The sequence below is a fragment of the Lepidochelys kempii genome, chromosome 11 (assembly GCF_965140285.1).
Source record: "Lepidochelys kempii isolate rLepKem1 chromosome 11, rLepKem1.hap1, whole genome shotgun sequence".
Lineage (NCBI taxonomy): Eukaryota > Metazoa > Chordata > Testudines > Cheloniidae > Lepidochelys > Lepidochelys kempii.
The window spans coordinates 44,441,709-44,465,250 of NC_136390.1; the positions used below are offsets into that span (position 1 = coordinate 44,441,709).

Here is a 23,542-nt window from a genome sequence, read left to right on the forward strand (position 1 = left end):
TAGTTATGGGACTGAATTTGTTGAACAAACTGAACTGAAGAAAGTATCTGCTCTCTCTGCACTGGCAGAAGAGGCTACTGCTATCAAAAGTTGGTTTAGCAATTCAACAAACTTTGGTTTTAGGTCCCTAGCCAGTGATTTCCACCAGACGAATGGTTTGATTTTTAAATAAAGTTGGCAGCATGCATGTACTACTTAATATTGTTTGTATTTAATTTAAATGACTTTAATAGATGTTTGCAGAGTTGTAGCCATGTTGGTCCCAAGATATCAGAGACATACCGTGGGTGAGGTAATAGATTTTATTAGACAGACTTCTATTGGTGAGAAGCTACACAGAGCTCTTCAGGTCTAGGAAAGGCACTAAGAGTGTCAAAGTTAAATACAAGATTGAACAGATAGTTTAGCATACGTCGTTAGATATTACCTCCCCCACCTGGTTTCTTTAATAGAAGCAGTAAGTTTGGCCTTTAATATAGACTGTTTTAAATAGGTTTATTTTTAAAAATAAGCCTGTACTTTTATTTAACATCAGGGTTTTATTTAACTACATTATTGTTTTTTTCATTTTCATTCTGTTTTTAATCAACTCTGATTAGTTCACATCGGCTCAACCCATCCCCAGCCCAAGTAACTTGTCTTGACACTGAGAATGCCATGGGGGAAAGAGGAGGGGTAGAATTTTTCTTCCAGGCCTTAGAGCAGGAGTGGACCCATATTGTAGGCACTACCCCATCTTACTGGCTGGAGTAGGCACCACAGCCTCAGTGCCTTCCCTGTGTTGGGAAGAAAGCCCCGAGGACATGCACAATAGCATATCCCCCTTCCCCTCTTTCTAAAGCTGCTGCATACAGCTTTTCCAGAGCCCTCAGGAGCTCTGCTAAGGTATACATACGTGCACATGGTCCCAGCACCCTGTTCATACACCCTGCCCTGCTACTTCAGCGAGGTGGGTTCTACTATATTAAGTAGTCTCCATGTCCATTTTATGACCAAAATGCACATTTCCTGATATGGCCTGGATTCATTTTTAATGTTGCTGATGCTAGGGTATTTGCATGAAATGCTCCAAGGCATTAGAATTCCCTGCTATTTGAAGATAGTAAAATGTGTTTTAAAAGTAAAATTTATTTTCTGTTACAGTGGGACTTCATTAGTGTGAGGAGCACGCTTTCACTTCTGGATGTATTCTGTGAAATGCACTAAATACGTATGATATGGAATGGTACTTTGTTATTTCAGGCTAGATTTGGTCCAAGGCACTAGCATTGTTATTGCTATGGCTGATTAACTGATAATCTACTGTACCAGAGCTACCTTTGTACTTATGTACTTGGGAAGGTGTACACAGAGAACTACTACAGGAGAGAAATTCATTATCTTCTCAGGATCCTCTAGCTTAATGTACAAAGATGTAAACCATGCTGAATCAGCTCAGTGATCAAAAGTCACTGAGTCAGATCCTCAACTGGTGTAAATTGCTGCAACTCTATTGACCTCAGTAGAGCTATGCTGATTTATACAAGCTGAGGATCTAGCCCAGTGAGTACTTACCACATAGCAGCATCAAAGTGACAACTCGTATGAGTAGGTTGGACCATTTTCTTGAAGTATCAGCTGTATGCAGAATTATATGCAGATTAAGATGTCCAATCTCTGTTTTTATATTCTTGAATGGCTTCAACTTGAACTCCTTAGAGCTTAGAACTCCTGTCTGTCTGTCTCTTTCTCTGCCTCCCCCGCAGCATGAGTCTGCTTTCGAGATACTTAAGTGGGAAGGTCCTCTCTTTGCATCTCCCACTGCAAATATTTAATAGGGTGGGTTTTTTGGTCACTCTTCCTCTTTGCAGTTTCCTTTGGCACTTTATACCTTTTCATGTGTCTTATCTAGATTTGTATATGATGTAGAGACCATCCCAAATAACCCTACAATGATGGTGGTAATGTTACTTGTAGGTATACAGAAACGATTCCTCAAAGGGTACAGGGATACATCACACAATACTGATGTCAGAAATGTCACACTGTAACACAAATGAAGTAATTATGCTTTCTAGTAATGTGACTTCTGGTGTGAATATTGCATCTTGAATATTGTACTCAGTGCTGTTGTAAAATGAGTTGACCATCTAAACCTTGGGATATGTACAGCACATAGTGAGTAAGGGCTTGATTCAAAGCCTACTGAAGTAACTGGGAGGTATCTTTCCATTAATTTCAATGGACTTTGGATCAGGCCCTAAATATCACTGCCAGATTCCAGTGGTAGTCTGTCCATATCTCTTATGTATTTCTTCTCATGAAACCCACTTGCTTCTCTGAATTAAAGCAGTTACCAGAAAACAATTTTCCTCCTCCGCACACAGGTAGCTAGTTTAAAAGTAATGATAAACTTACTGAAGGAGTGAGTTTGAGTTCAGATCTCTCTCTGTCTCCTTGTTCAAAGAACTCGCTGGTTACCAATTCAGCTGCCTAAAATATAATCACACTAAAGATTAAGGTTCATGTTAGCTATTTGTAAGAATCACAGATTTATTGCTTATAGCCCCGAATTATAAATTCCTTGGTAGTCTCATTCATGTGTTTACAGTAAGGCAATGTTTAACTACGTTGTTGAGGTTAGGTCTCAGGCATGGGACACTGCAGGTATATTCATATCTATATCTCTGTAGTCATGTTCCAAAAACACATTCTGATTTCCTTTTTGATGTCTGTCAATGATCAGTCAAACTGGAACAGCATGTAATTTATGCATCTGAGAATAGAATAGATGGTTATAAATTTTATATGCCCACGTGGAACTATCTTTGTAGAAAGACTTTGTGAAGTGTACATGAGCACTCTGGGTGCTGGCACGACTGCCTCTGAAAACTCTTGAGTGGTTAGAGAAACAAAGCTCATCGGTAAATTCTGGGTTAGCTAAACTTAATGTGAAACCCTAAGACTTTCTTCACCCAGTTTTGTTTTTCTGTACTATACATATCCTATGCCACTCTAATTACTGTAGCATCTAAATATGAACACAGATTAAAATTGTCATTTGATTAAATGTAAGAATGGTGGCATTGACTTTTGGAACGGTATTATACTCTTTTTGCCAGACTCCATGAAGCTGCCTTCATTTCTGACAATGGTATGCGTTACTTGGAAGAATGCAGTATTCAAAACAAGATTATTTTTGAAAACACTGGAAGCCTAAAGAAACCAGTAAAGCCCAGACAGCAAGTGACTTTAGTATAAACAGCAGCTTTAACTAAATGCACTTGTTGTCATGCACAGCCAAAAATATGTAGCTATTGAGATAAAGGTATGTTTCTAAATAACAAAAAGCGTAGAAACTCAGGCTGACCTTCTGTTCTTAACTCCTCCTGTTGCGCTACTTACTTTTTTTTCTGAGGTACACTGATAAGAAACCATTTCATATGCAATACCAAGGCACAAAAGGGTGAACTAAGGATAGAATTTGCACCTCAGAATAACTCTAAATTTCCTGGTCTAACATTGAAATGCAAGATTGCTTATGCAGTCACTTGTACAGGCTATCAACAATCATCAGATCTTAAATTTGCTACAACTTAAAAATGAGTCACAATTGAAAGCATGTGAACTGAAATTATAAAATGATTTAAAATCTTCAGCTAAGTTAAGAATAATTACCTGCAGAATCTTATTGCACAGTTTGGAATGACTTTTTCTATATGGAGCCCCATCGTGTCAATAAAATCATGGATTTATACACCGTGCATAGGCTGTTAAATTATTCCAAACTGCAATTAAGGGCTTTCCAAGTATCTTCTATATGAATAATCAATATGTACTTGTCTCCTTTCCTCCTGCTCTCTTCAATATTCTATCTCTGTCTCCTTTTGTATGTCTTGTCCCTCTCCTAATCTTTTGGAGTGTTTGTCCTTTGCACTTATTCTGTAAATCCCTTCCACTTATGTATTTTTGTCCACCTCTCTCCCTTCTCAGGACGACTCCTCCTCCAGGTGAGGTTTAGGGTCAACAGATTTCCCCATTCTGTGGCCTCATTAGTGTGTGTATTTACTTTTATCTTGAAAAACTCAACCAGATGATGCCTTTAATGCTCCTAGACTGGATTTTTAATACAAAATATGTTAGGTCACAAGGGAAGGTTCAGCTGCAGCATTTGGAAGTCATAAGAAAAAATAGTTGGTTTTACATTTCAGTGGATGACCCTGGATTTCAGTATTGATCTCCCATAGCCCAAAACTCATTCAAGAAGCGCTAAGCAGATCCTGACTCTTGATACCATAGGAAATAGAAAAGCTAATTTGAAACTGAGGAATGCCACAAGCTGCAGCCATAGCTGAGGTGGGATTGAAGAGTCTTGGGACCTGAAACTTTTGTCCTGCAGTGGGAGAAACTTCCACTGATTTCCATGAGTTACTTGTAAACTGCATCGGGGAATAGAAGCTCTGGAAGGAGATGGATACCAAAATGCTTTTTAAAATATGAGAAAAACATTAAAATTATTCACCAGATATTCCCATATGTTAAACACAGTATGAGCAGAATTCAAAATACCAAATAGCTGTGCAACTTTGCTGTTAAAAACCCCCCCAAAACTTATTCAATAATTATACTAACACTCTAGACCATGAACGACATCTGTGCTGATTAAACCCTTATCACACACAGGATGGATGTTTTGCAATTGAGGTAATGCATCAATAGTACCTCATCACCTTCCAACCAGAGACCCTCTTTGTCCATCCCCAAGAAAACTGGCTTCTTTCCATTTTGCTTCCTCTCACCTAGCCTCTATCTTCCAGTCCACTGTCTTTTAACTTGTGGGGATCACTAGTCCCATCAAACTCAGTCATGCCACTTACCCACTTTACATTGTCAGTGGCCCATCTCCTAGATGCCTTCTGCTGCTGGATATTCCTCCCAAGCTTCATCTCCCAACATGTACTGCCTTCTACCTACATTTTATTCACTGAGGTACGGTTGGGAACTGATAGTAGGGGAGATGCCTCATGCCAGTGATTGAGGCTGGGGGTGGGGGGCAAGGAAAATTTCTGGCAGTGGTGAATGGATGGCTATGGTCAGGGCTCTTGGATGAGGCCAGTCTTTGACCTAGCCAGCCTTCCAGCTACAGGACTTTCTCATCCTATAGTGACTTGTCCCACCAAACCCTAAATGTCAATGAGTGCCCAGGTATTCTATACATTTCTCAGGACCACACTCAGCACTGCAGTTTTTTTTCTGAGTAAGGAATGCTGAATAGGGCTTTAAAACTGCATCTTGTAATGTTAAGCCGCGGCTGAGATAAAGAAATCTGCTAACTAGACTAAAAAATGCATATCCTATATCCATTAGGACATGTGCGTCAATTGGCAGTCCCTGTTGGTGTTCCATATTTAGGACAAATTCTGCTATTGTCAATTGGTTATAGAATTTTGTACGTTGTAAAAGGTAACTTGGGTTTACCTAAAGGAAAAAATGTTTGCAATGTGGAGGGTGGCGTGGTGTGTTGTTTTAAAGGGTCCATTTTTTGTATGGAGTTAAAAGGTTAATAGATGAGAGGATATAAAATAAGATCTCTTTGGATACCTAAATATTGCTCAGCAGCAACAAGCAAAGGAAAAGATTGTGCAATAAGCCCTGCCTTGCAGAAACCCTTTGCTCCATTTTTTTTTAAACTGCATTAATACTGCTGTAAATTGACTGCTGTTTTGCTCCCTTGTAAGTCAGGGCCCTGGGAATATTGTCCTACTAATATCGCCTCTTCCCAGCCCTGCTATTAATCATGACTTGCCTGTCTTGAAATCTCCCACGGTTTGGTCACAGCTCCGAGGTCACAGGCTGTCATTAGCATTGATCTGAAAAACAGAAATGAACAATACAGACTGAATAAACCTTTGTTGTATTTCTAAACAAATCTGCCCTGAATGCATAAATAAAAAGTCAGAATTAGCACCGTTTTCCTCTGGAAGAAACAGCAGCACTGTTTGAAATTTCAACCATCAACATATTTTTATATCCACATTATACCTACGAAGTCTAACATAATATAGATAATGCATAAGATTGAAAATGTATTGTGTGCTAGAAAAGAAATGTGTGTCACTACAGACAAATCACTAATTTTGTTACTATTTGTACTTCTAACTGGTGATGATTATACTGTATAATGCAGCATGTTCTTTACCAGGATGTAAGTAAGGGAGTTGTTATATAATCATACAGACTGGATTACTCTGTCTACTTATAATTGGTTGCTGTAGCAAGAGAACCTATAATCATGAGAGGCATTCCAGACACTGTTTCAGCAGTTTCTACTGCTCATCTTCTATAAAAAAAATTAAGATTTATAAGGGTTACCCTGCTTCACTGTAGTTTAATATCTGGCTACAACTGTTTGATACACATTAGAAGGAACTATTCAGCTGTAGAAAGCATTTATGTACAGTACATGATGCAGATAAAAGTATAATGCTTACATGAAGAACAGGGACACTGAAAATGAAGCATCTAATATATTGCCCAAATCTAAAATTAGGGATGGGTGAAATCGCCCATACCTCAGTCCTCAAACACCAAAATGGAACAGCTGAAATTTCAGAAAGGTTAAGTCAACACATATGGGTGCAGGTACATGCACAGATGACATCTGTCTCCCTTGTACCCAAGCCGCCTCTGCCCTCCTTCCTCAGTCTTTGCTGAGATCTTGGCTGAGGTGGGCTCTCAGAATGTGGCCAACCTGCTAGGTTGCACTGCTATCCTCAAACCTTTCACCAGTTGGCAACTCTTCGGGGCTAATGGAGTGCATTGCATTTGCAAGTCCCAAACTGAGGAGCAGGCGGGGGAAAGGGAAATTCAGCCAGGGAAAGAGGCATCAAAGAGAGAGGGGAAGAGGGGCCACAAGGTCCAGACTGAAGTGGAAGATCAACCAAAATGTGGAGCGTTATTTTGTTTGAGAACTCTTCAACCCTTTTGCTCTTTTATCAGTGGGCAAAAGAAAAGAAAATATCTGATTGGGTTGGGAGAAGTGAGAAGAAAGATGGGTGAGGGAGGAGCAAGGTAGGATGGACTCATGGCTCCTCCTCTCCTGCTGGCTTTTGGAACTGGGGTTTGATAGAAGTAGATTCAAACAGAAACTGCTCCAGGAGCCCTTGCTCCCCTACCCAGGGCTGTGCTTTATAGTCACCATGTGGCCCCATATTTGGTATTGATTACAAAACACTTAGTTTGCAGTAATATAGAAAGCCTTGTTTTAAAATAACTATCTGTATTCCTGACATTGATCTCCTTAAACAAATTGTGGTTATATCCCAAAGTAATAGGAAAGCAAAGGGATGACTCACTTACCGAAATATTTCTCGATGGCTTTTGACATTCCAATTGTAATTGCCTTTGCTAACAAGTTCAAAAAACTCAGTCCTCCTCCTGCAACAAAACACATAATCAAGAGGAACAAGCAGAAACTTCTGGAGCTGTTGTGATATAAACACAGTTTCTGTGAGGACACAAGATCACTGTACCTCCTGCATTAATGTTAGAAAATGTTAAGTTGACAAGCTATTTAAATGAACCATTTTAATTTTGAAATATGCCTTATAACTGCCTAGCACCATCAGAGGTTTCTGATAATAGATGTACATACATCACTAAATCGCACCTCAATTCTCAGTGTTTTATGGAAGGATGAAATGTTTTGCCTGTAACAGCATATAGCCAATAGGGCCATATGCACATAAAATGTATATTAAATGATGGTGATACTTTGCCTTTCTTCTGAGGATATCAAAGGGCTTCCCAAAGATGGGTAAATATTATTTCCAGCTGAGGCACAGAAAGGTTTAATGACTTGTCCAAGGTCACGTATTGAGTTGGTGGTAGAGTCATGAATAGAAGCAAGAATGACTGACTTTTTCATGCTCTAATCATTAGAGCACCCTGCTTCCTTCCACAAGACAGAGTGGGGAAAAATATTGAAAGGAAGACCATCTAAATCAGGGGCTGGCAACCTGCGGCACGCATGCTAAAGGCGGCACACGAGCTGATTTTTAGAGGCACTCTGCTGCCAGCCAGGGCCCCAGCCACTGACCCCACTGCCAGCCTGGGGTTCTGTCCATTCAGGCCGGCAGCGGGATGAGTGGGGCTGGCAGCTGGGACCCCAGACTGGTAGTGCAGGCGGCAGACAGAACCCCAGACTGAAAGCGGGCTGAGTGGCTCAGCGGGCTGCTGGTCTGGGGTTCCATCTGCCGCCCATGCTGCTAGCCAGGGTCCTGGCTGCAGGCACCGCTCAGCCCGCTGCCAGTCTGGGGTTCCATTGGGGGGCCCCTGTAAATGTAAAATATATTACTGGCACCTGAAACCTTAAATTAATGAAGACTTGGCACGCCACTTCTCAAAGGTTGCCGACCCCTGATCTAAATTGATGTTCCATCTTGATCTTATAGTTGCTTGTTAACTTAAGAAGAGATGCTACAGTCTGTCCATCAAAACACAAGTGTAAAGTAAACATGGATCACATCTACACTGCAGTAAAACATCTGCAGCTGGTCTGTGTCAGCTGACTTGGGCTTGTAGCTATAAAATTGTATTGGGCTGGAGTCCCAGAGCCCAATGCAGGACAGCCACAGGTGTTTTATTGCAGTGTAGACACGCTCACTGCGTGATAAACTACCCTGAGGATAAAGGCAGCAACTGTTGGTGCCAGGTCAAGATTTATTCACTGTTAGAAACCTCCAAACAGCTGTCCTCCCTCAGCTAATGGCCCTGTAGTTACTAGTTAACTCGTATGTGGACAGCCCAGGGTTTATGACTACTCCCACCCTCACCTGCATGTGCTAACTTCTCAGTGAAGTTTACCAATATTGCCACCTCTGGTGCAAGAAAGAACATTACTCATTATGTTTACAACTCCCCTGACAGGCATAGGAAAGATAACATCAGTTAAGGATGGAATTTTTGGCCTTAATTTTCAGTGTTTTTGGTTTTGTCTATTGACTTACAGTTTTCCTGTTACGGAAAAATATTTTTTTATGAATTAATGTTCTTACATTTTAAAATTAAAGCACAAGGATCATTCACAGGGGAAAACTGACCCATAGTAAAATGGGTCTGACCATGATAAGGATGGGTTGGAGCCTTCTCACTAACCTACAAATTAGGCTGTAATAAGTCAAGAATTTCAACTGGGTGCACGAGGTGCTACTGTAATGAGGGCCCCATTGTGCCAGGCGCTGTACAAACATAGAGAGAGTCCTTGCCCCCTGAGAATTTTCTGTCTAAATATCAGAGAGACAGGGCAGCAGGTGAAACAGAAGCACAGACCTTCTCCAAGGTCGCACAGTAGACTAGTGTCAGAGCTAGGAAGGTTCCAGAGGTACGTCTACACAGCATTTTGGAGTGAGTCTCAGGCTAGAAGGCTCACACTAGCACGCTAAAAATAGCTGTATAGAAAGCACGGTGAGTTGCAATTCAGGCTCTGAAGCCCACTCCCCTTCATATGCTTCACAGCCCAAGCTCTAGCCCCAGTCGCAACTTCGCAGCCCTTACTATACAGCTACTTTTAGAGTGTTAGTGTGAGCCTTCTAGCTTGAGGCTCACTCCAAAATGCTGTGTAAATGTACCTCTGCTACCCCAACTGTCCTGAGGGCCAGCTCTGTGGCCTAGCGTACAGTGGGCCCTGCTGCCTCTGGATCAACCAAAAGTATAGTTAGATTCCTAGCATGGTGGAGCTCAGTGAGTCTTCTAGGTCAGTATAGCCTGTTAAATGAAGGCCTAGCCCTAGATAGATTGAAATTATAGACATTGACCACTTCATCCACCACTGAAATCCACCCAATTCTGCACTAATTGCACATGCAAATAAATGCATCAGTATGAAAGTGCAATCTGAATATGTGATCATACAATTTTACATTCAATTCAAATTTCATACACTTGGTGCTGCCCACCCTAGAATACATTGCTTACTAGAAATGGATAGAATTTAAAATGGGGCATGTAGGGGTCTAGCAGAAATGCTGCAAGTCCTAGGTAGCATGTATTATGTTGATAAAGTCATCATTATTAAAAGGTCCTTCCGTTATGAATTTTATAATGCAACTAGAATTCTAAGGCACAATGGGTGGTTTTCTAATAACATATGACTGGGATATAAGCTCAATTTATTTCTTAACAAAGAGATGGTTAAGGAGTGAGTTGATTACAATCTATAAGTACTTACAGAGGGAACAAAGTTTTAATAATGGCTCTTCAACCCAGTGGAGATAAAATATGATACAATGGCTGGAAGTTGAAGAAAGGCACATTTAGACTGGAAATAAGGCATAAATTTTTAACTGTGAGGGTAATTAACTATCGCAACAACTTATCAAGGGTTACGGTGGATTCTTCATCACTGACAATTTTTGAAAAAACATCCAACAGATTTAAAAAGCCATGCTCTAGGAATTATTTTGGGGCAGTTCTATGACCTGTGTTATACAGGACGTCATACTAGATCAGAATGTTCCTTTCTGGCCTTGGAATCTCTGAATCTATAAGAACAGAATTAAATACAGAAATAATTAAACTCTTTCTGTTAATTGTTATTGCATTGTAATCCAAAGACTTCTCACTAACATATGGTAAATCACAGAATTTTTCTAATGACATTGTATGATTTCCACCCAACTCCCTATTTAATGTGGAGGTTGCTAGCACACTAATGAAGTAGCTGATATGATAACATTATACACTCACTGTGTTACATGAAATATGATATAAAGTAGCTGGATTTTACAAAAGTTGCTAATACAATGCAAAGTCACACAAGCAGAAAACAAAATTAATTATTTCACGTAGATTCATGGCATGATGGCATAACCGTCCCTGTGGGAATAAATACTGCTATGATGAAAATTTTAATGGCCTAAAGTAGCTGGCGCACAGACCTTAAATCAGCCTAATCGTAAACTGGTCATTGGCAGCGAAACATTTGTTGTTAGCACAGCCAGAAGTGGCAGGCTTTTACATTTTTCTATTTAATACACATTTCCTTGCCAAAGTCTTACCAGAAAAATATCAGTAGAGCAAAACTTGATGATAATGGCCATACTGGGTCTGGCCAAAGGTCCATCTAGCCCAGTAATCCTGTCTTCCAACAATGACCAATGCCAGGTGTCCCAGCGGGAATGAACATAGCAGGTAATCATTGAGTGAACCATTCCCAGTTGCCCATTCCCAGCTTCTGGCAAACAGAGACTAGGGACACCATCCCTGCCCAACCTGGCTAATAGCCATTGATGGACCTATCCTCCACAAATTTATCTAGTTCTTTTTTGAACCCTGTTATAGTCTTGGCCTTCACAACACTATATAAAGATAATTCTTCGATTTCCAGTTATTTGTAGTTCCTAGGCAATGCATATATTATCTGGGCAACAAACTGACAGTTCAGAAGAAAAAGTGACCTCTGATGCCCACCCTGAACATTGTGAGACATCACAAATAAAAAGCAGAGAGATGCATAAAGCAGTAATATAAAATATAGGTGATTCAAGGCATTTTGGTGAGCCACACACTTCTGAGTAACAGAGCTGCTTTAAGCTCCACTGGAACAGATGCAGAAGGAACATACTAAATCCTCACTGAGATTTGAGCATCAGAAAGGCTCAGTCTGTGAAAAGCAGCCATGTGTGAGGAAACACTGCCTTAGTGGGTGCTTAAACATGGACCAGTTTTGTAACTTCTGTAAATAAAGCTACGCAAGTGACATTCAAGAGTTTCCGAAATAAACGTAATGTTCAGTTATTTTGTAATCCACTTGAGGGGCTGAAGAGAAACATTTATTGATGTATTCAACTACCTGAAAGAGGGTTCCAAAGAGGAAGGATCTAGACCGTTCTCAGTGGTACCAGATGACAGAACAAGGAATAATGGTCTCAAGTTGCAGTGGGGGAGGTTTAGGTTGGATATTTGGAAAAACTTTTTCACTGGGAGGGTGGTGAAGCACTGGAATGGGTTACCTAGAGAGGTGGTGGAATCTCCTTCCTTAGAGGTTTTTAAGGTCAGGTTTGGCAAAGCCCTGGCTGGGATGATTTAGTTGGGGTTTGGTCCTGCTTTGAGCAGGAGGTTGGACTAGATGACCTCCTGAGGTTCCTTCCAACCCTGATATTCTATGATTCTATTCATGCTCAAAGACAAAGCTGGCTTAATATATAATCTACAGTCCAGTGACTCAAGACATCATTTCAGTGAATCTCAGAAATTCTAAGGAAAAGTATAAGGGATGAAATGTTGTTACCTGGCCATTGGGTCACCTGTATCTTTTTTGTACATATATGACACTGCTATCATGAGTTGTAAGTATGAGAACTCATAGCTAAATTTTTTTTTTTCAGTTCTATTCTCTTGCCTGTTGTGAGACTCATTGCCAGACCAAGTAATCAGACCTAATTCTCACCTAATCTCATTTGTTATTTATACAGTGTCTGGGTATACGTTGCATTAAACAGACAAACAATAACAATTCACACCCTTGAGAAGCTCCTGAAATATGGGCTCAATCCTGTAATCTGTTCTGTTTGGGTACAGCCTTGTATTCTTGCTATGTACAATTGTAAGGGCATGGCTACCCTTGCAGATGTAGAGTGCTTTGAGTTAAACCAGCCTTCGGAGAGCGCAGTAGGGAAAGTGCTGCAGTCTGTCCACACTGACCGCTTCAAGTGCACTGACGTGGCCACATTTGCGGCACTTGCAGCAGCGTTGGGCACGGTGCATTATGGGCAGCTATCCCAGCATGCAAGTTACTGCAACTTGCTTTTCAAAAGGGGTGGGGTGGGGTGGAGTGTGACAGGAAGTGTGTTGTGTGTATGTGGAGGGAGAGCATGTCAGCATGCTATCTTGTAAATTCAGACAGCAACAGACCCCCCTCCCTGTCCCGCCTCTCTCTCTCACGCACAGCATTCCACACTAATGGTTGCTTTGTCTCGGAGCGGATAAGCAGCTGGCTGTCAGAAACAGAGCTTTAAAGGGCATATCTGCATTTCTACAGTGATTCAAAAACAATGACAAGAGTGGCCACTTGACTTAAGGGGATTATGGGACATTTCCAGAGGCCAATCAGAGCGTGGTAATGCAACACCTTGTTCACACTGACACCCGGGCGTTGTAGCCAAGCCGCAGCAAACGTTATTCCACTCACCGAGGTGGAGTAACAGGAGCACTTGAACCACAGAGTCAAAGCGCTCTATGTGCCTTGCTAGTGTGGACGGGTAGTGAGCTAGGGCGCCCAGGGCTGCTTTAATGTGCTCTAACTCGCAAGTGTAGCCCAGCCCTAAGTGTATCCTTAAGACTACCTATCTAGATACTTACAGTGCATAGGAGGTCAGAATAGATTATCATAGTGGTCCCCTGTGCAGGACTAGGGCTTAAACAGGAGTTTGCATTCAAAATCTCATCTACCAGTGATAATACAGAAAACACCTTTGAAACTTTTCTAATTTATTTCATGTTTAGTGGAGACTTCAAGACACTTAAGTTAAAAAAAAAAAAGAAAAAAAATATGAAAAAAAATGGGCTAGGATATCAGGGGGATGAAGAGAAGCAGATGGTCTTTTTCCCTTCTCTTTTCATAAATAAAAACTGAAAGTCATTTTTGGGGCTCTGAAATAAATGCATTTCTTTTATTCCCAGCCATAGTGTACTTGAGAGAACTTTGGTAGCTGATTGTTGCCTGACACTCGCCAATTATTCTTTGAATGACAAAAAGTACAGATTTTTTTCATGCACAAAATTAACTCTGGATACATGAAAAACTACAATATTAAAAATGTCAATTGTTCACTTTAACATGCACTGGTAGGAAGAATAGAACCTCTGGTTTCACTTAGGATTTTAAGTGGTAGGAGAGTTCTGCCTGAGTAAGAACCATAGGACTTTGCCATAAGTGGGTAAATTTGAAACAATACAAGAGTCCACAATAAGCAATATTTTCATTGGCAGGTTGGTAACATGTACTGTACTAGCAAGTATCACAGTTTAAAAAAAACCCAAACCATTTTGCTTTTTTAAAAAAAGGCAGCGTGGTATCCAGAGGATGTTTTCATTAGACTGGGTTCCATATATTACCTGGAGTTCACAGGAGAGACAAGTACATAATAGTCTGGCAATGAGTTTATTAATAGCAATGTTAGTGATTGAGATAATGGAATGGATTGAGACCAATCTTGTACAAGGGAGAATTGTCTGGCTCCTTTACAGCTGAGAGTCCAGTTAAAAAACAACTACCACAATAATCAGGTAGATCTAAAAGAGGAAGCGGATATATAATTTGACCAGAATTACAGAAAGAAAACTTTTCTAGAATAACTTTGAGAGCAATTATGTGAGTGTATGCATGTGAGGGATGGCTATTTTTCTCTCACCCATCGTAGCAACTCTCACTTCAACCTAGGAGGACTGTATCCACTCCTCTCTGGAATCCATCAGTGTTATTTCCAAATGTCACTATCGGTTTGTAAGGAGCTTTCTAATTGTTGGCCAGAAAGGATTGCTCAAGAACAACTGTTTACATTAAGACTTTTAAGGAACAGGAATCTGCTAAAATTGCTTAAATTATCTCAAAGTTTTAGCAGATAATTTAAGCAATTTTATCATCAACATATCTACACATCTAACAAATGCCAGGTCTGATCTTTCACTTGCAGGTAATCTGTCTGTTTGTTCATTAGTTAAAGTCCTATAAACATACAATACCTTGAGCAAGTCCGAAGGGTCTTCCTCCACCTATTCTTTTATTGCTTCACAAACCAAATCCCTGAGTGCTAAGTGAACTTTTTGAACAGCAGTACAGTGGAGATCCAAGAATACTGCAATGCTGATATTTCCCCCCCCCGCCCCCCCAAGCCATGTAAGAGGCAGAAAACTGAGAAATGATGTCAATGCAGCAAGAATGTGCTTGCCCAAAAGAATTAGTTTGCATAATTTGGATTTTAAATGCATATGCAGTCAGAAAGCTTACGCGGTAGTGGTGGTTTTCAAACACACTTAGAGTAAACTGTACAATTAGCATAGAATAGTATGAGTAGTTCTATTAACACATACAGCACAATTGAAGCTGGATTTGTCTTAATATGTGATAGTACTGAGGAAAAAAGAGGTCTGTTTTTATTTGCAGAAATTCAAGTCAAGGCCTTAGTTTTTTGAAAATGTTCTGACTTATTCAGCACATCAATGTAAATAATAAAACCCAGGAATGAATACTCTTGAACCTCAGTTACTGCATGTTGTTTGACATCAGCACAGTTGATATACAAAAGGAAACTTGATCTCACAGTCAGACTCAGATTCACCCTTTCTGGTGTCAGGAGGTGGAAAGGGCTGCTGTGCCCAGATGGGGATTTATCCCCCAAGAGAAGAGCAGCAACTGCCTGCCCTCTCCTGGGTATTCTTGCTGAGAGAGAGAGCCTCACGCTCTTCCAGGAGCTCCCCAGGATCCTGCTGGTGGAGTCTGCTCAGGAACTGTGAAAAAATTTATTATCATCATCATCCCCCCTCAACCAACCTGACCACACCCCCTTACCAGTGAATACCAACAATCTTTGGAGCACTAGCTACTTGTGTTAGGACATTGGGGGAGGGCGAGAGTGGGCATACGGAGCACTCATTATGGTCCCAAACATCACTGTCCTAAGTCACCGGCAATTTCCATTGTCCTATTATCCATCAAAATCAGGAGCAGTCTGCACAGACAACTTACTAGACTGGAAGGGCCAGAAAGTATGAGGTAGTAGCTGTGAAGGCAGCTTTCTCCTGGTCCGGGCTCACTGTGTATGTTACATTTGCTACAGGAACATCTTGAAGTAATTCTTGTTTGAAGCTATTTTAGTAAAAATGTTTAATTTTGTTTTGAGAGGAAGATGCCTCAATTTGTATATGAAAAGTTTTTAGGTGATAGAGGCTACCATGGGGGAGAAAAGAAAGCCGTGAACTCTGAGAGATGGGCAGTATTAGCAGCGGGTGAGTTTTTAATGCAGTATTAAAATAACACAACAAGCAGTCGGAGCAAGACTTTGTTTGCCTCATTCCAATCAGTGCCCAGCGGTATGGCATATTTTTAATATAGATTAACAGACCCATACGAGGAAAAGATTTTGCCTGAAGTTCTTTGGAAACTTGGTTTGGCATCAAGCCATCAGCACTCAGGATGGAGGAAGGAAAAATCCATATCCCCTTCCATACAAACTCAAAAATCAATATGTAAATGCCACCTAGTGGAGTGCAAGTAGGGTGCTAATGGACTAGATATTTTCTAATGCACTGAAATTCCTTAGGATGGAACAGTGTTGTGCCTAGGCAGGAGATAAGCTACAATTGCACACGCTACTGTACTTCTCCCAGTAAATTCCCCAAGTGCATGCCAGCAAGTGGGATTCTGACTGACACACTTTGTTGGAGGAGGTGTGATGCTCAGGAAATGTAAAACTGAGATGCCAACAATTGCAACTATGACTCCATATGCCTATTACACATTGGTGTACTCAGTTTGAATCTCTTTGTTTTTTTTAAAACTAATTACAGTACCAGGAAAATGGAAGAACTTGTGCTACTTTGACTACTTGGAGGTGTGATAGGAAAACTAAGAAAATGAAGTAACTGCATTTGTGGGACACCTCCAGTCATACTTGACTCAGTTAAACTTTGCAGGATGGATCCTCATTTGATATAAATCATCACATTTTGTCTTCAATGGAGCTACTTTGATTTACAGGGCCAGATGCTCAGGTGGTGTAACTAAATACAGCTGCCTCCTTTTTTTTTTTTTTTGGCACAAATGATAACACCACTGGGGATTGACTAGAAATTCAAAAAGGCTAAAAAATGTACAATCTCCTTGTAGTTTTGGCCCACAGTAACAATCCTGCACTCTTTGCACATGAAAGTCTCCTTTGGGAATCCTGTGTAGAGGAAATACAAGATTGGGCTATGCCTTTCTTCTGCAGTTGCTTCAAGTTTGAGGACAGGATATGTCTTGGCTTTTGCTGAATATCAAAGTGAAACTAATTTAGGCATATGAGAAACTTCCATTAGCCTAAGATAAAATAAGTGTTAGACTAAATATCTCCAACCATAATTAACCACTAACTTCACATATTACATACCCCCATTGGTGCTTCATGGATCATTAGACAATGTTCTTTGGATTTTCATTTGTCAAATATAAACAATGCCAATACCTACTCAAAATACAGAGTGAGATCTGTTGCCAATATTGACTGCTTCAGAAGCTGCATAAGGTCACTGTACTCCTTGGAGGACAAGTTAGCAAAAATGTTGTGACCCTGTAATGAAAGAGAGAGAGAAGCTAAAGGACTAAGATTTCTAACACACTAATCTGCTCCGCTTTGCTACACAGAAGTTTTTCCGAATCCTGGTAAAACCATGATAAAATAATAACGTTAATGCTACTGAGATTACATTAGGACGGGAAGCGCTGGCCACTGTAATCAAGAAGCTGGGCTGTGTTTCTTAACTGTGCTAATATTATAGCCTCTTGCAAAAAGATTTATTCTTTGGTCTGACTCTGCACAGACCCAGTATATGGAGGAAAAACTATGGACATTGTACATCTCAATCTTTCCCGTTTAGCAAATATTTTTGGAGCAGTGCTTTGTGGCTTTCCAGTTGTGCTGCCAACAGATTTATCTATGCTGCTGCTCAAAGACATACAAGCTGCTGTTAGAGCAGTCAAAGACACTAAATCAGTTTTTCATTCGCAATACAGTCTCTCCACTCACCATGACTATTTTCCACTATCTCACTATACATACGGGCTTTAGTCACTCAGACTGAGGAAAAGCTAAGTTTGTAGAGCCCTAGACCTTGTGGGCCGTGTAAGAAGGCACTTTTTAAAGGACTGTGAAGGCTTATGATTCTGGAAAATGTTTTACAGCCAGAATGAAAGGAAACAAATTATTTAATGTTGCTGTTTTGGAAAAAGAAGATAATATTAACAATTTTATAGTTAGAGACGTGCCAAATAAGGGGGAACACACAGCCCATCATTTATCCAGAGATTTATCATTCAGTTTGTATGACATTTGCAGTTGAATTTGGTTGAACTTTAAGCTAATACTGGACTTTGTAATGTCAGTCACATATGATTACATTCACATATTAATGTCCCACTTAGGCATTGCTTCCTACCCTTCGATATAATGATGTTTTTGGTAACTGAATCTAATTTTGATAGTTGACTGCAGTATAATTTTCATATCCAATGTGCACTGCCATCTAGTGTTTAGGAAGATTAGAACACTATACAGAAAACAAGAGCTTTCCATAGATAAGGGGCATCTTTTCTTTCTCTAGTGACCCCTTAATCTTGTAAAAGATTTCCTTTCACCTATGTGTTGGGAAGGTGGGGGGAATTCTAGAAGACATTTAGTTACAGACTACAATTTAGGTATAGTGTACAAAGAAAAGCCCAAACCCACATGTGTTCAAAAAACAGCAGATAGTCACAGCATAGAATTACTCACTAGTAGATCTGAAATATTATATAACAAACAGCTAACAAAGGGCTTTCCCACTATATTCAAGGCTTTAATGCTTGATGAATTATTTCATAATGTACAAGGCAGCATCACCACAGCACAAAACCCAGGATCGTGTGTGTCAAATGTGCCTAGACCAAATACAGCCACCTTTTTTTGTTCATGCTGATACAAATCTAAAGAAATAATACACTATGCTGTAACATTTCCCTCTAGAAAACACAGACAGACTGGAATATTAAACACTAACATATACGGTGTAATCTAATTTCAGCCCACTAGAATGAGAGGTCCAGATACTTGGTGCAAATTTGTATAACTCCACTGACCTCAATGGAGATACATCTACTTGCAAAAACAGTTGGAGTGTTTGGTCCCATCTGTGAATTTTTTATCCAGACAAGTAACAACACACAGAATGTAGGACTTAAAATCATAGCTGGGTGAATTGGGTGGAGTTGCCAGGACAGATGATGTTTGGATGATGAAAGAGAAGGAGTAAATTGGGTAAGGGAACACTTTGCCCAGGGAGGGAAGAAGTTTTTCGTAGATTTCTGGTGATCTTTTTGAGGCCAGCAAGGATCATTAAATCATTTCATCTGACCTTCTGTATAACACAAGCCCTCCTGTTCTGAGCCCAATAACTTTTGTTCCAGAAAGGCACCCAGTCTTGATCTGAAGATATCAAGAGATGGAGAATCCATCCCTTCCCTCAGTAGTATGTTCCAATGATTAATCATCCTTGGGGGGGAAAAAACTGTGGCTTGTTTCTAATTTGCTTTTTGTCTGGCTTTAGCTTCCAGCCATTGGTTCTTGTTATCCCTTTCTCCTCTAAGTGAAAGAGCCCATTAGTACCTGGTATTTTTCCTTGTCAAGGCACCTATCAAGTCTCCCCCAATCTCCTTTTTGATAAACTAAACAGACTGAACTCTTAGGCTTGGCCTACTCTAGCAACTTTATTTTGGTAGAATTATGTTGCGCAGGGCTGGTCAGTTATGCTGCCCTAACTCCCAGTGTAAACAGTGCTACATTGAAAGGAGGGCTTCTACCGTCAACATAGCTACTGCCTCTTGGGAGATGCCTTCCCATCAGCGTAGGTAGCGTCTTCGCTGAAGTGCTACAGTGGCGCAGCTGCAGCATTTTAAGTGTAGACAAGCCCTAAGTCTCTCAATATGAGGCATTTTTCTCCAGCCCTCAATTCATTTTTGTGGCTCTTCTCTGCACCCTCTCCAGTTTTTTCAACATCATTTAAAAAATGTAGACACCAGAACTGTCAGCAGTATTCTGGTATTGGTCCCACCAGTGCCATGTACAGAGGTAAAATCACCTTCCCATTCCTGTTCATTCCTCCCCTGTTTATACATCCTCGGGTTGGATTAGCCTTGTTGCTCCAGCATTGCTCTGGGAGCTCATGTTTGGCTATTATAACCCCTAAATCATTTTCAGAGTCCCTGCTTTTCAAGATACAGTCCCCCATTCTGAAGATATGGCTTGTATTTTTCTTTTGTATATAGTGATGAAGGTATTTTGTAAAAAGTCAAGTGAACAACTTAGTAACTATATAATTTATTTTTGTAACCAGTGTCTGCCTATTTCCCCCACTTATTGTTACACTGCTAGTTTGTCACATCATGCATACAATTACAAAGTAAGCTCTTCGGGGCAGGGACTATACCTGCCTACATAGGTGGAAGCTTCCAGCACACTTTGGGTGTAACTGCAGTATATGTAATAAACCCAACAACAGTTACTGAAAATACAAAACTATACACTCCAAAGATACTGTACATATTGTGGTTGCCCAGAAACGAAAGCAAATTTGATGCTTTACATTTTTTATTTTTACAATAGAAGGTGGGTGTGACAAGGTAAACACATTAGCTGGGAAAGGATTAAGAGTTCCTTGGCTCTTAAATGGCTAAGAAGGGTATACATAAGGAAGATGAATGATCCAAGGGGGATACAGGGGAAGTGTGTGTCCTTTTCCTCAGGCTGAATGAGGCAGGGAGAGTCTCCGGGGAAAACAGTCAACAGTTGCAGTTAAATTGTTTTATATTGTGTAGTGTGAGAGCTTTGTGGTAGTCAATAAACGCTGCCTGGAGGAAAGGGCCATTAAAGGAGTTTGGGCATGGGGTGTGTTTCTCTGTGAGTGAAACAGCCCCCCACCCTACAGTGAAAGTAATAATCCAACTAGTCTGGTACCTCACTTTGAAGAATCATGACAGCATGATTAAAATGATGGTGCTCCAAAGTAGCAGAAGTTCCATAAAGTTGAGCCAAAGCTGATCCGCTCCTGAAACAGAACAAGGGACATTAGCAATTAGCATCTGCCCTCTTACCAAACACATTTGAAGCGATGTCTTCACCCAAACACTCTCCAATACAGTGTATGGAAATGCAGAGATGATATTCCATAGCTCAATATACTAATTTATGGTTACACCCAATTAAAATTATAGACCTGCAGGTTCTGGACCCTGTTAAGTCTGCTTTGAGCAGCTAAGGATTCCTCCTGAGCAATACAGAAATTTTGGGTGACCTTTTCAAAAGCACCTGTGATGGTGCCTTATCACTGTCTGTAATAACAAGAGTAAGACTAGTTTCATTCCAAATTAGGTGATGTTTTATATATGTTACATATATTGCAGGGGTGTTTCTCATATACACAGTCACAGACATGTAATATATGTAGTGGGGCAGGGATTGCCTTTTCCTCTACCTTTGTACCATGCCTGTCCCTAATACATATAATAACAATGGTATATAGCAGGCATTTGCAAAACTCTGCTGTAAAAGGGCCTCAAGGGTAGTTAAAATGCTGTCCCTGCAGTGGGCAACACCAGAGTGATTTTAAAAATACTAAGAAGAAAGAGAGGAAGTAAAAACAGAAGCAGAAACCATAAAAGTCTAACATTCTTAGAATATATTTCTAATCATGTTTTTTTTTATAAAAGCTAGTTGCAAAATATGTAGTGTACAGTTTAAAAGTTCTAAGATGAAACTTTAAAGGAAGAAAAACTATGAAATGTAATTATGAAATTGAGAATTGTTGGAAGGTGGAGGGGAGTGGGATTGGACTGTCAGAATAGATTAATGTTCACCAGTATTTCACTTCTGGGACCCAGCCTAAAGCGACAAGATGGGTTTTCTTTCCAAAGAAATGAGTATAAGAGATTATGCTAGAAACGAATAGCAGGCGTCTCCTAGGAGCATATACTACAAAGCTGTACCGTACTGATATTTAATCATCAGGGGCAGCTGTAATGGAGAGGGGGATAAGTGGGAAACATCATCCCTAGAGAAAACAGTGCTGAGGTGTACTAACAGAGCAATTTCAGAGAACTCTGATGTTGCTTCCAACATATACCTCTTGATCTTTCATCACACAAAACACTGGTACTCAGCAGTAAGATAAAACAGGAAAATGTGATGCTTAACTTTATAAGTAAGCTTTGGAAGAATAAATCATAGCTGCTGTCATGAAAGGTACGGATTCTGTTTTCAGGGATATTTTATCTGTGTGTCATGTCTTCAATAATTTCTTTATGGCATTAGAAAAACACAGTATCCTCTTTGTACTCAGTTGTCAGTTGTAGTGGAAGTGACAGCATTCAAGTGCTAAAATCCTCTATTTCAAACTTCAAAAGAGAAACATTACATTCCAATGGAGACATGGTTAGGTTAAACAGAGCCTGAGTCTATAGGGATTTAAATCCTACATAAGTCTTATCTTTGTGAATTAGGAACATGAACATCAATCAGCAAAATTTTCCCATTTGTCTTACACAGTTTTCCATTTTTTTCTGCTTCTCATCAAGACTCCAGCAGTATAAAGCAACTGGTGATACTTTGTAACCTTTGCACCAGTAGTCCTGTCTCTTGAGCACTGCAATTGATTTTTCTTGCCTTGGCGAGTAACAATCCAGACAATGTCATTGTTTCATTGAGAGTGAACAGCAGCACCAGAAGCTGAGGAAACAGCAGCTTAAGGAAATGCTAACTCAGTGCATCAGAAACGTTAACCCGGGTGGAGCGTAATGAGGCAGTTTGCCCTAAGAAACAAAACAGTCAATGTACACTACACACTGTGCCACACGTGCTCCTTTTTGCACAGAAATGTGTCGAGGGGAATAAGTTAGCACAACAGCTCTCTGGCTTTCGAATAGCTGTGGAGTTGGCCACCTCTCCCTTTGGTCCACAGGACTAGCACCAGGGCAGAGCCAAAAAACCATGCTGCGGCCCAGGGACTACAAAATGCCGATCTTTTTGGATTTTGGTTATCTGCAGATGGTCATGTTTCCTTTGTCAGTGAGCCAATGAAACAATATAGGTCCTGGATTAGACATCTATCTGACAGCTCCATTGCAGAGCTCAGCTGGGATGTTGTAATGGGAGATTTCCTGCCCCCTTCCAAACCTGGATGGCAGGGGTGCGGGTGGGAAAGGAGAGATGCCCTTTGATCAAAAGAACCTCCTTATCACCACAGGTAAAAAGAAAGGGAATAAACCCTCTCTCCCCCCCACTACACTAAACTGCCTCTACCAGCAATCGCGTGGAGGAGGGGACTGCTTGAGGCAGTAGAGCATAACTGTGTAAGTAAGGGTTGCAGGATCAGGCCCTGGACCCCTAAACTAGATTTCCTTTTAGAGTGAAATTCACTGGGATCTGTACAGCAGGTGCAAGACTCCACTTAACAGATAAGAATCTGAATAGAAAGTCTAACACACAAGCTCTACAGCGTATCCATCAATCAGCTGGCCTAACAGAGGTGCCTTCTCACACTCTGTTACCATGCCAGAAGTCTCCAAGCCAGCCCCATAGTTTCACTGGGGCTAGGCCAGAAGAGAAGCCACATACCTGTGTTTATATGGAACCAGTGGCCCCAGTACTCTGCACAGCTGGTGTGGCAGAGTTAGGCTGGAATGACTGCCACATCAGATTGTACTGATCCCCGCACCATAGTTTTAGGTTGGTGGCAACCATTCCACATGCCAAAGATTGAAAACTTGGGCTTTATGCAG

The 23,542-nt window shown here is 40.6% G+C and overlaps 1 protein-coding gene across 1 annotated transcript in view; it reads right to left on the bottom strand.

Moving 5' to 3' along the window:
• The window catches only part of PDE11A (phosphodiesterase 11A), a 211,879-nt gene that overhangs the window by 20,403 nt on the left and 167,934 nt on the right, over positions 1-23,542 (bottom strand). The window contains exons 14-18 of the mRNA XM_073305996.1: positions 20,724-20,814; positions 17,206-17,306; positions 7,339-7,416; positions 5,782-5,849; positions 2,398-2,468 (exon numbers count right to left, since the gene is read on the bottom strand). Coding sequence (XP_073162097.1) covers positions 2,398-2,468; positions 5,782-5,849; positions 7,339-7,416; positions 17,206-17,306; positions 20,724-20,814 — 409 coding nt within the window. The remainder of the gene's footprint in view (positions 1-2,397; positions 2,469-5,781; positions 5,850-7,338; positions 7,417-17,205; positions 17,307-20,723; positions 20,815-23,542) is intronic.